At 56.0% G+C, this 15,050-nt stretch overlaps 2 protein-coding genes across 6 annotated transcripts in view; one reads left to right on the top strand and one right to left on the bottom strand.

The window, feature by feature from the left end:
• Positions 1–4,328, bottom strand: part of LOC132807016 (E3 ubiquitin-protein ligase RNF31-like) — a 38,931-nt gene extending 34,603 nt beyond the window's left edge. For 2 of the 5 annotated variants that reach the window (XM_060821299.1, XM_060821303.1), the window contains exons 1-5: positions 4,001–4,328; positions 2,896–3,531; positions 2,161–2,307; positions 1,521–1,676; positions 975–1,055 (exon numbers count right to left, since the gene is read on the bottom strand). In XM_060821299.1, the coding sequence (XP_060677282.1) occupies positions 975–1,055; positions 1,521–1,676; positions 2,161–2,307; positions 2,896–3,081 (570 nt within the window). In that variant the 5' untranslated portion in view covers positions 3,082–3,531; positions 4,001–4,328. The remainder of the gene's footprint in view (positions 1–974; positions 1,056–1,520; positions 1,677–2,160; positions 2,308–2,895; positions 3,532–4,000) is intronic. The other 3 variants (XM_060821301.1, XM_060821300.1, XM_060821302.1) reach the window with 3 other exon arrangements.
• A 61-nt stretch (positions 4,329–4,389) lies between these two features.
• On the top strand, positions 4,390–5,805 carry LOC132807063 (proline-rich protein 2-like). The gene has a single exon (XM_060821366.1). The coding sequence runs from the start codon at positions 4,390–4,392 to the stop codon at positions 5,803–5,805; it is 1,416 nt and encodes a 471-aa protein (XP_060677349.1).
• The last annotated feature ends 9,245 nt before the right edge of the window (positions 5,806–15,050 follow it).

Here is a 15,050-nt window from a genome sequence, read left to right as displayed (position 1 = left end):
GAGCGAGGGTGGGGGGGAGGGAAGAGGGAGCAAGGGTGGGGAGGGGAGAGGGAGCGAGGGAGGGGAGAGGGAGCGAGGGTGGGGAGGGGGGGAAGGAGCGAGGGTGGGGAGGGGGGGAAGGAGCGAGGGTGGGGAGGGGGGGAAGGAGCGAGGGTGGGGAGGGGGGGTAAGAGAGGCAAACGGAGAGATGAGACACAGTCAGTCAGGCAATGGTGTCCTGCTCCCGGTGAGAAGGGTCAACGGAGCCGGGAGAAAACGCCCAGGAATCCTCATGGAGGGGACGGAACGGGGAAAGCAGGTAGTGAGGGAGGGAGGACACAGCCGGATTGGGGATGAGGGGGGTGACAGGGTCGGAGAGGGAGGAGCAGAGATCACCTCGGTCAGACCCGGCCGGCAGCGTTCCCCGTGAGCCCGGGTTCCCAGCATCCTTCTGGCATTGCCCGCCCGCTCCAGTCGGAGATTCGTGAAATTTATGAGACGTTCACGCCCTCGCCCCACCAACCACACGACCCCCCAACACCACCCCATATTCCCAAGGAGAGGGGGGATTGGGTACGTGATATTCCCAGGGGGGGTGGGTATCTGCAGCGAGACATCCCTGTTCCCGCCCAGCACTCCGCCTTCATCACTTCCTGGAGATTCCCGCTGTCCCCCTCCCGAGAACATGGCGACACCGGCAGCCGCGGGAACGTTGTCGCTGGTGTGGACATGGATGTGTCCCCCCTGGGAATGTGGGGGAAGGGGAAAAGAGACAGAGTCGCTAAGTGAGGACAGACCAGTGGCGGGGATGGGGTCGGTCCCCTGAAAGGAGCAGGACAGAGGGAATGGCAGCCCTTTGGGAAGGTGGAGGGACCGAGGGAGACAGAGGAAGCCCTCACGTCCCACCCTGGGACCGCGCGGATGTTGGGGTGGACTCCGATCGCAGCATTCCCGTGCTGCGCCCCATCGGCACCCGATCCCAGGATATCACGTACCTCCAAGCGGAGCCCGCCTTGGGCCGGAAAAGCAGATCCCGGCAGGAATGGACTGAAGAGCTCGGGGTGAGGATGGGAACCCTGCAATCCAACAGAAGGCGGCGGCAGTGAGAACAACAGCCGGAACCAACCGAATCCCAATCGCTGCCGGATCCCGCGGAGAGTTCAGGAGCACAGCGTGCCAGGAGCTAACCGGGCAGCACGCCAACACAGTACCACAACGCCAGGGAGATCAGGCGGGCTATGTGTTAGGGAGGGAAGGGGGGGGAGGGGGGGGGGGGGGAGGGAGGAGGGGGAGGGAGGAGAGGGGGAGGGGGAGGGGGGAGGGGAGGGGAGAGGGACAGGCTGGGAGGGTGGGACGGGCTGTGTGTTAGTGAGGGAGGGGCTGGGAGGGTGGGACGGGCTGTGTGTTAGTGAGGGAGGGGCTGGGAGTGAGGGAGGGGCTGGGAGTGAGGGACGGGCTGTGTGTCAGTGAGGGAGGGGCTGGGAGTGAGTGAGGGGCTGGGAGTGAGTGAGGGAGGGGCTGTGTGTGAGTGATGCAGTTACCTTTTGCCATAGATCAATTTCCATCTGCAGCATTGCCACTTCCAGTGTTACAGCTGAAACTTTCTGGTGGTCAGGCTCATGGACATCATCAGGGAAGCTCATTCCATCGCTGTGCTCCACTGTGTACCCATACAGACGGAGAATCGACCGACCACCCTGCAATTAACACCGGATCACCAGCACACTCCGAAAATGGCAGGCTCCTTCTCACACCCTGTCACAACCTGATAACTCCAATCACTGATGGCGCTGTCTCCCTCAGGGAGATATCTGTACACTGACTGGGGTCTCTCAGTCCCCTATCTCTCAGGGAGATACCTGTACACCACACCACCCCACCCCACCCTCAGGGAGATATCTGTACACTGACTGGTGTCTCTCACTTACCCCCCTCTCTCTCAGGGAGATATCTGTGCACTGACTGGTGTCTCTCAGTCCCCTCTCTCTCCCAGGAAGATATCTGTATTCTGACTGATGTCTCTCACTTCCCCCCCTCTCTCTGAGGGAGATATCTGTACACTGGTGTCTCTCAGTCCCCCCTCTCCCCCTCAGGGAGATATCTGTACACTGACTGGTGTCTCTCAGTCCCCCCGTCTCCCTCTCGCAGGGAGGTACTGAGTGGTCTCTCGTTTCTCCTTACCTTGATTCCATCCACGGTGGTTTTGAAGACTGGATTGTTAAATTTCACAGCCCTCCAGAATTTGGGCTTGCTCTCAGACAGCAGGTTGCGTCCGTACTTTTCTAAGATGTTTAAGGCTCTGCTGATAGTGATCAGCCCATCGTTCGGCTGGGTAGGCAACCGAGGGAGAGTGACAGAGAGACAGAGTGTTAGAGAGAGGGTGGGGAAACGGGGGCGAGAGAGGGTGGGGAAACGGGGGCGAGAGAGGGTGGGGAAACGGGGGCGAGAGAGGGTGGGGAAACGGGGGCGAGAGAGGGTGGGGAAACGGGGGCGCGAGAGGGTGGGGAAACGGGGGCGAGAGAGGGTGGGGAAACGGGGGCGAGAGAGGGTGGGGAAACGGGGGCGAGAGAGGGTGGGGAAACGGGGGCGCGAGAGGGTGGGGAAACGGGGGGGCGAGGGGGGGGTGGGGGAAACGGGGCGAGGGGGGGGTGGGGGAAACGGGGCGAGGGGGGGTGGGGGAAACGGGGGGTGGGGGAAACGGGGGGTGGGGGAAACGGGGCGAGGGGGAATCGGGGGGTGGGGCAAATGGGGAGGGGGGGTTGAGGGGATGGGGGTTGACGGGGTGGGGGTTGAGGGGATGGGGGTTGACGGGGTGGGTGAGAGTCACAGAGTTGGCCAAGGATGAGTCCCAGGGTCCCAATGTCACTCCGCCTCGCGTCCCCCGCTCCCCGATTGCGGAAGGTTCCGGACACTCACTCTCACCGCCAGGTTCTCCCGCAGCAACCCGGTCACGTCCAGCTCCCGGTACCTGCTCTCCAGAGCGTACGGTGTCTGCACCAGCTCCCACAGCACAGCGGTCAGCAGCTGGGGCTGGCCTGTGGTCAGTGCCAACACTGCCCGCTCCCTCAACACCAGCTGCTCATCCTCACCCAGGGCGGGCATCGTCCGGGATACACCCTGCCAGGGGGAGGGGGGAGGGTGAGAGAACAGAGAGGGGGTCAGTGGGGACTGAGAGAGAGTGAGAGTGTCAGTTGGGACTGAGGGAGGGTGGGACTGAGGGAGGGAGGGTCAGTGGGGACTGAGAGAGGGAGTGTGTCAGTGGGGACTGAGAGAGAGGGGGGGGGTCAGTGGGGACTGAGGGGGGGGTCAGTGGGGACTGAGGGAGGGAGGGAGGGTCAGTGGGGACTGAGAGAGATTGAGAGGAAAGCCGTGGGGAGGAAAGGTTCACGCAGTTACAGGTTTCCCCGATGATCCGAAAGTCGAGCGTTCCTACGAAACCTTTCGTCAGCCGAAATGGAGTAAAAGGTGAAGATGCTTTTCAACTTTCTTCGTAAAAGGTGAGAATCCGGTTCAGATTTCCCTCGGTTGGCGAAAGCAGGTACTCAGGTAGACCTTTGGTCAAAGCAAAGTGGGGTAAAGCAAACATCCGAAAAGCGGGGAGAAACCCCGTATCCTGCCGTACCCTGCCCCCCTCCCACCCTTGCCCCCTCTGTCCACACACGGCTCCGGGGGAGGGGGAGGGGGAGGGATCCTGGGTGGACAGGAGGTGGGCTGGGGGTAGAAATAGAAACCCGACAAGATCAAATCGTTCGGGTTTACGGTGGCTCAGGACAACACCGCGCTCTCTCTCCCTCCCTCCCACCTTCGCCGTCAGACCCCAGCCCCTCCCAAGGGTCCCTCAGGCACCTACTGCCCCCCCGCCTCATCCCTTCTCCATCCCCCACTCCACAGTCCCTCCTTCTCATCTCCCTCTCCCCCCAGATCACTCCACCGTTACGGCCGTCCCACTGACACTGGCCGCAGCGAACACCCCCCACACTCCCACCCAGAGAGAGAGAGAGAGGGTCAACAACTCACTCACCTTGTCTCTCCTCTCCCTCTCTTTAAACCGTACGGCGTCAATCACTCCCACCGACTCTCTCCAATCTCTCATTTATTTTCCCCTCCTCTCTCTTTTTCTTTCTCTCTCTTACTCCTTCCCTCTCTCTGTTTCACTATCACTCTCTCTCTCTCTCCCTCTTTCTCTCCTTTTTCTCTATTTCTCTTTCTTTCTACCTGTTTCTTTATCTTTCAGTTTCAGTTTCTTTCTCTCCCTCACTCTATCCTTCTCTATCTCCCTCTGGTTGTTTTCCACACTCCCTCTCTCCTTCCTTCCTTCCTTCACTCTGTGATTATTGCCCTGATCCAGGAAGTGTTTCCTCAAACCAACCTCCCCTCCTCCAAACACAGCGACACCCAGAGGCCGGGAGGATGGCCTCACCTCCTCCAAACACAGCGACACCCAGAGGCCGGGAGGATGGCCTCACCTCCTCCAAACACAGCGACACCCAGAGGCCGGGAGGATCGCCTCCCCTCCTCCACACACAGCGACACCCAGAGGCCGGGAGGATCGCCTCCCCTCCTCCAAACACAGCGACACCCAGAGGCCGGGAGGATCGCCTCGCCTCCTCCAAACACAGCGACACCCAGAGGCCGGGAGGATCGCCTCCCCTCCTCCACACACAGCGACACCCAGAGGCCGGGAGGATCGCCTCCCCTCCTCCAAACACAGCGACACCCAGAGGCCGGGAGGATCGCCTCCCCTCCTCCAAACACAGCGACACCCAGAGGCCGGGAGGATCGCCTCCCCTCCTCCACACACAGCGACACCCAGAGGCCGGGAGGATCGCCTCCCCTCCTCCAAACACAGCGACACCCAGAGGCCGGGAGGATCGCCTCCCCTCCTCCAAACACAGCGACACCCAGAGGCCGGGAGGATCGCCTCCCCTCCTCCACACTCAGCGACACCCAGAGGCCGGGAGGATCGCCTCCCCTCCTCCACACACAGCGACACCCAGAGGCCGGGAGGATCGCCTCCCCTCCTCCAAACACAGCGACACCCCGAGGCCGGGAGGATCGCCTCGCCTCCTCCAAACACAGCGACAACCCGAGGCCGGGAGGATCGCCTCGCCTCCTCCAAACACAGCGACAACCCGAGGCCGGGAGGATCGCCTCCCCTCCTCCACACACAGCGACACCCAGAGGCCGGGAGGATCGCCTCCCCTCCTCCACACACAGCGACACCGAGAGGCCGGGAGGATCGCCTCCCCTCCTCCAAACACAGCGACACCCAGAGGCCGGGAGGATCGCCTCCCCTCCTCCAAACACAGCGACACCCAGAGGCCGGGAGGATCGCCTCCCCTCCTCCAAACACAGCGACACCCAGAGGCCGGGAGGATCGCCTCCCCTCCTCCACACACAGCGACACCCAGAGGCCGGGAGGATCGCCTCCCCTCCTCCAAACACAGCGACACCCCGAGGCCGGGAGGATCGCCTCCCCTCCTCCACACACAGCGACACCGAGAGGCCGGGAGGATCGCCTCGCCTCCTCCAAACACAGCGACACCCAGAGGCCGGGAGGATCGCCTCCCCTCCTCCAAACACAGCGACAACCCGAGGCAGGGAGGATCGCCTCCCCTCCTCCACACACAGCGACACCCAGAGGCCGGGAGGATCGCCTCCCCTCCTCCAACACACAGCGACACCCAGAGGCCGGGAGGATCGCCTCCCCTCCTCCACACACAGCGACACCGAGAGGCCGGGAGGATCGCCTCCCCTCCTCCACACACAGCGACACCCAGAGGCCGGGAGGATCGCCTCCCCTCCTCCAAACACAGCGACACCTAGAGGCCGGGAGGATCGCCTCCCCTCCTCCACACACAGCGACACCCAGAGGCCGGGAGGATCGCCTTTCCATTTCAAGATGGACATTTACTATAAACCGACCGACTCCCACAGCTACCTGGGCTACACCTCCTCCCACCCTGCCCCCCTCCGTAAAAACGCCACCCCATACTCCCGATTCCTTCGTCTCCGCTGCATTGGAGGACCAATCCCAATACCGTCCAGCGCAGTGGCCTCCTCCTCCTCACACACGCTCACACTGACACACACTGTTTACCAGCACCCGGCCCATATCCCTCCAAACCCTGATGAAGGGCTCTGGCCCGAAACGTCGAATCTCCTGTTCCTTGGATGCTGCCTGACCTGCTGCGCTTTAACCAGCAACACGTTTTCAGCTCCATATCCCTCCAAACCCTTTTCTATTCATGTCCCCATACAGGTGCCTTTTCCATTCACACACCACCCTCTTTTGTATCTTTCCTCTCTCACCCTAAACCTACCCCCCTCTACTTCTGGGCTCCCCCACCCCAGGGAAATGACCTTGTCTATTTACCCCTATCTGTGCCCCCCATGATTTTATAAACCAGGTCACCCCTCAGCCTCCGACGCTCCAGGGAAAACAGCCCCAGCCTGTTCAGCCTCTCCCTGTAGCTCAAACCCTCCAACCCTGGCAACATCCTTGTAAATCTTTTCTGGACCCTTTCACGTTTCACAACATCTTTCCGATAGGAAGGAGACCAGAATTGCACGCGATATTCCAACAGTGGCCCTAACCAATGTCCTGTACAGCCACAACATGACCCTCCCAACTCCTGTACTCAATACTCTGACCAATAAAAGAAAGCATACCAGACGCCTTCTTCACTATCCTATCTACCTGCGACTCGACTTTCAAGGAGCTATGAACCTGCACTCCAAGGTCTCTTTGTTCAGCAACACTCCCCAGGACCTTACCGTTAAGTGTAAAAGTCCTGCCCCGATATGCCTTTCCCAAAATGCAGCACCTCACATTCATCTGAACCGTAGCATCAAGTATAAAAGCAAGGAGACCACCTCAGAGTTGTGTAAAACATGGTTCAGGCCACAGCTGGAGGACTGTGTGCAGTTCTGGTCCCCTCACTACAGGAAGGATGTGACAGCATTGGAGGGGGTACAGAGTTTCAGAGTGGCAGAAACAGGAAGAGGCCATTAGGCCCATCCAGCCCGCTCCATCCTTCATTAAGATCGTGGCTGATCTATCCATTGTTTCAGCTCCTCCTACCTACATTATCCCGACTACCCTTAATTCCCCGACCGTGCAAATATGTGCAGGTTAGGGTGGATTGGCCGTGCTAAATTACCCATAGTGCCCAGGGATGTGCAGGTTAGGGTGGATTGGCCGTGCTAAATTACCCATAGTGCCCAGGGATGTGCAGGTTAGGGTGGGTGGGCTGTGCTAAATTACCCATAGTGCCCAGGGATGTGCAGGTTAGGGTGGATTGGCCATGCTAAATTACCCATAGTGCCCAGGGATGTGCAGGTTAGGGTGGATTGGCCATGCTAAATTACCCATAGTGCCCAGGGATGTGCAGGTTAGGGTGGATTGGCCGTGCTAAATTACCCATAGTGCCCAGGGATGTGCAGGTTAGGGTGGGTGGGCTGTGCTAAATTACCCATAGTGCCCAGGGATGTGCATGTTAGGGTGGGTGGGCTGTGCTAAATTACCCATAGTGCCCAGGGATGTGCAGGTTAGGGTGGATTGGCCATGCTAAATTACCCATAGTGCCCAGGGATGTGCAGGTTAGGGTGGGTGGGCTGTGCTAAATTACCCATAGTGCCCAGGGATGTGCAGGTTAAGATGGATTGGCCGTGCTAAATTACCCATAGTGCCCAGGGATGTGCATGTTAGGGTGGGTGGGCTGTGCTAAATTACCCATAGTGCCCAGGGATGTGCAGGTTAGGGTGGATTGGCCATGCTAAATTACCCATAGTGCCCAGGGATGTGCAGGTTAGGGTGGATTGGCCATGCTAAATTACCCATAGTGCCCAGGGATGTGCAGGTTAGGGTGGATTGGCCGTGCTAAATTACCCATAGTGCCCAGGGATGTGCAGGTTAGGGTGGGTGGGCTGTGCTAAATTACCCATAGTGCCCAGGGATGTGCATGTTAGGGTGGGTGGGCTGTGCTAAATTACCCATAGTGCCCAGGGATGTGCAGGTTAGGGTGGATTGGCTGTGCTAAATTACCCATAGTGCCCAGGGATGTGCAGGTTAGGGTGGATTGGCCATGCTAAGTTACCCATAGTGCCCAGGGATATGCAGGTTAGGGTCGATTGGCCGTGTTAAATTATCCATAGTGCCTAGGGATGTGCAGGTTAGGGTGGATTGGCTGTGCTAAATTACCCATTGTGCCCCAGGGATGTGCAGGTTAGGGTGGATTGGCCGTGCTAAATTACCCATAGTACCCAGGGATGTGCAGGTTAGGGTGGACTGGCCGTGCTAAATTACCCATAGTGCCCAGGGATGTGCAGGTTAGGGTGGATTGGCCATGCTAAATTACCCATAGTGCCCAGGGATGTGCAGGTTAGGGTGGATTGGCCATGCTAAATTACCCATAGTGCCCAGGGATGTGCAGGTTAGGGTGGATTGGCCGTGCTAAATTACCCATAGTGCCCAGGGATGTGCAGGTTAGGGTGGATTGGCCGTGCTAAATTGCCCGTAGCGTTACGTGCATTAGTCAAAGGGAATTGGTTCCTCTTCGGAGGGTCGGTGTAGACTGGTTGGGCCGAAGGGCCTGTTTCCACACTGTAGGGAATCGAATCTAATCTATCACTCCTCCCTTACACTCTATCTCTCCTCCGTGACACCTATTTATCTCTCACTTGTTACACTCCATCACAAGGATCTGTTTTGGGACCATTGCAGTTTGTCATTTTTATAAATGACCTGGAGGAGGGGCTTGAAGGTTGGGTGAGCAAGTTTGCGGATGATACGAAAGTCGGTGGAGTTGTTGACAGTGAGGAAGGATGTGGCAGGTTACAGCGGGATATAGATAAGTTGCAGAGCTGGGCAGAAAGGTGACAAATGGAGTTCAATGTAGCTAAGTGTGAAGTGATTCACTTTGGTAAGAGTAACAAGAAGATGGGGGTACTGGGCTAATGGTCGGATACTTGGTAGTGTGGATGAGCAGAGGGATCTTGGTGTCCATGTACACAGATCTCTGAAAGTTGCCACCCAGGTAAATAGTGCTGTGAAGAAGGCACATGGCCTACTGGGCTTTATTGGCAGAGGAATTGAGTTCCGGAGTCCTGAGGTCATGTTGCAGTTGTATAAGACTCTGGTGCGGCCTCATCTGGAGTATTGTGTGCAGTTTTGGTCGCCATACTATAGGAAGGATGTGGAGGCATTGGAACGGGTGTAGAGGAGGTTTACCAGGATGTTGCCTGGTATGGTAGGAAGATCGGATGAGGAAAGGCTGAGGCACTTGGGGCTGTTTTCATTGGAGAAAAGAAGGTTTAGGGGTGACTTGATATAGGTTTACAAGGGGTTTAGATAGGGTTGACAGTGAGAACCTTTTTCCACATATGGAGTCAGCTATTACGGGGAGGCACAGCTTTAAATTAAGGGGAGGTAGGTATAGGACTGATGTTAGGGGTAGATTCTTTACTCAGCGAGTCGTGAGTTCATGGAATGCCCTGCCAGTAGCAGTGGTGGACTCTCCCTCTTTATGGGCATTTAAACGGGCATTGGATAGGCATATGGAGGATAGTGGGCTAGTGTAGGTTAGGTGGGCTTGGATCGGCGCAACATCGAGGGCCAAAGGGCCTGTACTGCGCAGTGTTTTTCTATGTTCTATCTCTCCTCCCTGTAAATCCATCTCTCCTTTCCTGTAATCTATCTTCCTCTCTTACAATTTATCTCTCCTCCCTTACACTCTATCGCTCCTTCCTTGCATTCTATCCTTAGAATCTATCCTTCCTCCCTTACAATCTATCTCTCCATCCTAGTAATCTGTCCTTCCTCTCACCAGGACACGGCCTGGGATGGAGATGTTGAGCGAGGAGAGACTGCGCAGGCTGGGAATGTTACCTTTGGAGTGGCGAGGATTGAGGATTGACCTGACTGAGATTATGGGAGGCTGTTCCTCTCCCCGGGTTCAGGGGTCAGTCACGGGACTGTATGGCGTTCGGGTAAATTAGGGGCAGGAGTGTCCCAGGAGATTCAGGGAGAAAAACCGTTTTCACTCGGCGAATCCGGAACGCAGTGCCTGGGAAGGGGCAGGAGATCCGAAATCCTCGAAAGAAATATTTGGATGAGGACTTTACATGTCACCGCATTCAAGGATGTGGACGAGTGCAGGCAATTGGGAACAGTGCCCCTTTAGTGGTAGTTAGATGTACTCTCTGGATCTAGGGGTCTGTGCATCAATAGAGGCTTCCAGGGCAATCGTGATCTCACTGGACGGTGGTGGACCTGACGCGAGGGGCCGAATGGCCGACTGCTGTCCTCACATTCCCCTGCAGAGCCCTCGCTCCCTTATCCCTCCCAGGCTGGACGTTCTGTTCCTCCTTCGCGAGACAGAAGGCCGCTATACAAAATGCAGGCGGGTGGTGTTGTTGCGTGTTGCAGCTGTACAGGACATTGGTTAGGGCCACTGTTGGAATATTGCGTGCAATTCTGGTCTCCTTCCTATCGGAAAGATGTTGTGAAACTTGAAAGGGTTCAGAAAAGATTTACAAGGATGTTGCCAGGGTTGGAGGGTTTGAGCTACAGGGAGAGGCTGAACAGGCTGGAGCTGTTTTCCCTGGAGCGTCGGAGGCTGAGGGGGGACCTTATAGAGTATTACAAAATAATGAGGGACATGGATAGGGTAAATAGGCAAAGTCTTTTCCCTGGGGAGGGGGGAGTCCAGAACTAGAGGGGCATAGATTTAGGGTGAGAAGGGAAAGATATAAAAGAGACCTAAGGGGCAACTTTTTCACACAGAGGGTGGTGCGTGTGTGGAATGAGCTGCCAGAGGAAGTGGTGGAGGCTGGTACAATTACAACATTTAAGAGGCATTTGGATGGGTATATGAATAGGAAGAGTTTGGAGGGATATGGGCCGGGTGCTGGCAGGTGGGACTAGATTGGGTTGGGATATCTGGTCGGCATGGACGGGTTGGACCGTAGGGTCTGTTTCCGTGCTGTACATCTCTATGACTCCTTGATCAAGATCCCATTGTAAATCTGAGGTAACCTTCTTCGCTGTCCACTACACCTCCAATTTTGGTGTCTCTCTCTCTCTCAATAAGATCGCTCCCCCTCCAACCCCATTCTCCCAACCCAAATGAAGAAAGTCCTGGTCAGTTTAGCTGGCCCTGATGAGTTAACCCCTTCATCCCAGGAATTAGCCCACCATTGTCTTTCTCCAAACAACCTCTGATGCTAGTACATCAAATACGGGGACCAGAACAGTACACACAGGGACTGCCCTGTACCGTGACAACAAGACTGCCCTGTCATTCAACCCCAACCTCCAGTGATAAAAGCCATGGTTCCCCTCACCCTCCAAATCTAGGCCCAGGCTTCACTGGGGCCTAGTTGAACCAGGGAGTGTTTCGAGAGATATGGACCAAACGCAGGCCACTGGGAATTCGGTTGCGAGTTTGCTCGCTGAGCTGGTGGATTTGTTCTCCAATATTTTGTCACCATGCTAGGTGAGACCCCGTTGAAGCCCCCGTGCTCTGTCCCACCTTCTATTTACACAGGAACCTCGATTAACCGAATTTCGGATTATCCGAGGAAGAACTCAAGGTCCTGCAGAAATGTTACCTCAAAGAAGTGCTAAATTACCCATAGTGCCCAGGGATGTGCAGGTTAGGGTGAATTGGCCATGCTAAATTACCCATAGTGCCCAGGGATGTGCAGGTTAGGGTGGATTGGCCGTGCTAAATTACCCATAGTGCCCAGGGATGTGCAGGTTAGGGTGGATTGGCCATGCGAAATTACCCATAGTGCCCAGGGATGTGCAGGTTAGGATGGATTGGCCATGTGAAATTACCCATAGTGCCCAGGGATGTGCAGGTTAGGGTGGATTGGCTGTGCTAAATTACCCATAGTGCCCAGGGATGTGGAGGTCAGGGTGGATTGGCCATGCGAAATTACCCATAGTGCCCAGGGATGTGCAGGTTAGGGTGGATTGGCTGTGCTAAATTTCCCATAGTGCCCAGGGATGTGCAGGTTAGGGTGGATTGGCTGTGCTAAATTACCCATAGTGCCCAGGGATGTGGAGGTTAGGGTGGATTGGCCAGGCGAAATTACCCACAGTGCCCCGGGATGTGCAGGTTAGGGTGGATTGGCCATGTTAAATTACCCATCCTGCCCAGGGATGTGTAGGTTAGGGTGGATTGGCCATGCGAAATTAGCCACGGTGCCCCGGATTGTGCAGGTTAGGGTGAATTGGCCATGCTAAATTACCCATAGTGCCCAGGGATGTGTAGGTTAGGGTGGATTGGCCGTGCTAAATTACCCATAGTGCCCAGGGATATGCAGGTTAGGGTGGATTGGCCGTGCTAAATTACCCATAGTGCCCAGGGATGTGCAGGTTAGGGTGAATTGGCCGTGCTAAATTACCCATAGCGCCCAGGGATGTGCAGGTTAGGGTGGATTGGCCATGCGAAATTACCCATAGTGCCCAGGGATGTGCAGGTTAGGATGGATTGGCCATGTGAAATTACCCATAGTGCCTAGGGATGTGCAGGTTAGGGTGGATTGGCTGTGCTAAATTACCCATAGTGCCCAGGGATGTGCAGGTTAGGGTGGATTGGCCGTGCTAAATTACCCATAGTGCCCAGGGATGTGCAGGTTACGGTGGATTGGCCGTGCTAAATTACCCATAGTGCCCAGGGATGTGCAGGTTAGGGTGGATTGGCCGTGCTAAATTACCCATAGTGCCCAGGGATGTGCAGGTTAGGGTGAATTGGCCATGCTACATTAGCCATCCTGCCCAGGGATGTGGAGGTTAGGGTGGATTGGGCATGCGAAATTACCCACAGTGCCCCGGGATGTGCAGGTTAGGGTGGATTGGCCGTGCTAAATTACCCATCCTGCCCAGGGATGTGCAGGTAGGGTGGATTGGCCATGCAAAATTACCCATAGTGCCCAGGGATGTGCAGGTTAGGATGGATTGGCCATGTGAAATTACCCATAGTGCCCAGGGATGTGCAGGTTAGGGTGGATTGGCTGTGCTAAATTACCCATAGTGCCCAGGGATGTGGAGGTTAGGGTGGATTGGCCATGCGAAATTACCCATAGTGCCCAGGGATGTGCAGGTTAGGGTGGATTGGCTGTGCTAAATTACCCATAGTGCCCAGGGAAGTGGAGGTTAGGGTGGATTTGCCAGGCGAAATTACCCATAGTGGCCAGGGATGTGCAGGTTAGGGTGGATTGGCCGTGCTAAATTACCCATAGTGCCCAGGGATGTGCAAGTTAGGGTGGATTGGCCGTGCTAAATTACCCATAGTGCCCAGGGATGTGTAGGTTAGGGTGGATTGGCCATGCTAAATTACCCATAGTGCCTAGGAATGTGTAGGTTAGGGTTGATTGGCCATGCGAAATTACCCACAGTGCCCCGGATTGTGCAGGTTAGGGTGGATTGGCCATGCTAAATTACCCATAGTGCCCAGGGATGTGCAGGTTAGTGTGGATTGGCCGTGCTAAATTACCCATAGTGCCCAGGGATGTGCAGGTTAGGGTGGATTGGCCGTGCTAAATTACCCATAGTGCCCAGGGATGTGCAGGTTAGGGTGGATTGGCCATGCTAAATTACCCATAGTGCCCAGGGATGTGCAGGTTAGGGTGGATTGGCCGTGCTAAATTACCCATAGTGCCCCGGGATGTGCAGGTTAGGGTGGATTGGCCATGCAAAATTACCCACAGTGCCCAGTGATGTGCAGGTTAGGGTGGATTGGCCGTGCTAAATTACCCATAGTGCCCAGGAATGTGCAGGTTAGGGTGGATTGGCCGTGCTAAATTACCCATAGTGCCCAGGGATGTGCAGGTTAGGGTGGACTGGCCGTGCTAAATTACCCATAGTGCCCAGGGATGTGCAGGTTAGGGTGGATTGGCCGTGCTAAATTACCCATAGTGTCCAGGGATGTGCAGGTTAGGGTGGATTGGCCGTGCTAAATTACCCATAGTGCCTAGGGATGTGTAGGTTAGGGTGGATTGGCCATGCGAAATTACCCACAGTGCCCCGGATTGTGCAGGTTAGGGTGGATTGGCCGTGCTAAATTACCCATAGTGCCCAGGGATGTGCAGGTTAGGGTGGATTGGCCGTGCTAAATTACCCATAGTGCCCAGGGATGTGCAGGTTAGGGTGGATTGGCCATGCAAAATTACCCATAGTGCCCCGGGATGTGCAGGTTAGGGTTGATTGGCCATGCAAAATTACCCACAGTGCCCAGGGATGTGCAGGTTAGGGTGGATTGGCCGTGCTAAATTACCCATAGTGCCCAGGAATGTGCAGGTTAGGGTGGATTGGCCATGCTAAATTACCCATAGTGCCCAGGGATGTGCAGGTTAGGGTGGACTGGCCGTGCTAAATTACCCATAGTGCCCAGGGATGTGCAGGTTAGGGTGGATTGGCCGTGCTAAATTACCCATAGTGTCCAGGGATGTGCAGGTTAGGGTGGATTGGCCGTGCTAAATTACCCATAGTGCCTAGGGATGTGTAGGTTAGGGTGGATTGGCCATGCGAAATTACCCACAGTGCCCCGGATTGTGCAGGTTAGGGTGGATTGGCCGTGCTAAATTACCCATAGTGCCCAGGGATGTGCAGGTTAGGGTGGATTGGCCGTGCTAAATTACCCATAGTGCCCAGGGATGTGCAGGTTAGGGTGGATTGGCCATGCAAAATTACCCATAGTGCCCCGGGATGTGCAGGTTAGGGTTGATTGGCCATGCAAAATTACCCACAGTGCCCAGGGATGTGCAGGTTAGGGTGGATTGGCCGTGCTAAATTACCCATAGTGCCCAGGAATGTGCAGGTTAGGGTGGATTGGCCGTGCTAAATTACCCATAGTGCCCAGGGATGTGCAGGTTAGGGTGGACTGGCCGTGCTAAATTACCCATAGTGCCCAGGGATGTGCAGGTTAGGGTGGATTGGCCGTGCTAAATTACCCATAGTGCCCCGGGATGTGCAGGTTAGGGTGGATTGGCCATGCAAAATTACCCACAGTGCCCAGGGATGTGCTGGTTAGGGTGGGCTGCAGTTGCTGGGCTGACACTGG

This window comes from Hemiscyllium ocellatum, assembly GCF_020745735.1.
Source record: "Hemiscyllium ocellatum isolate sHemOce1 chromosome 27 unlocalized genomic scaffold, sHemOce1.pat.X.cur. SUPER_27_unloc_1, whole genome shotgun sequence".
NCBI lineage: Eukaryota > Metazoa > Chordata > Chondrichthyes > Orectolobiformes > Hemiscylliidae > Hemiscyllium > Hemiscyllium ocellatum.
This window is presented reverse-complemented; position numbering and strand designations above follow the sequence as displayed.

What these genes read in the sequence shown, in the direction of transcription:
- LOC132807063 (XM_060821366.1), top strand. Translation starts at nt 4,390, where the DNA reads ATGGCCTCACCTCCTCCAAACACAGCGACACCCAGAGGCCGGGAGGAT.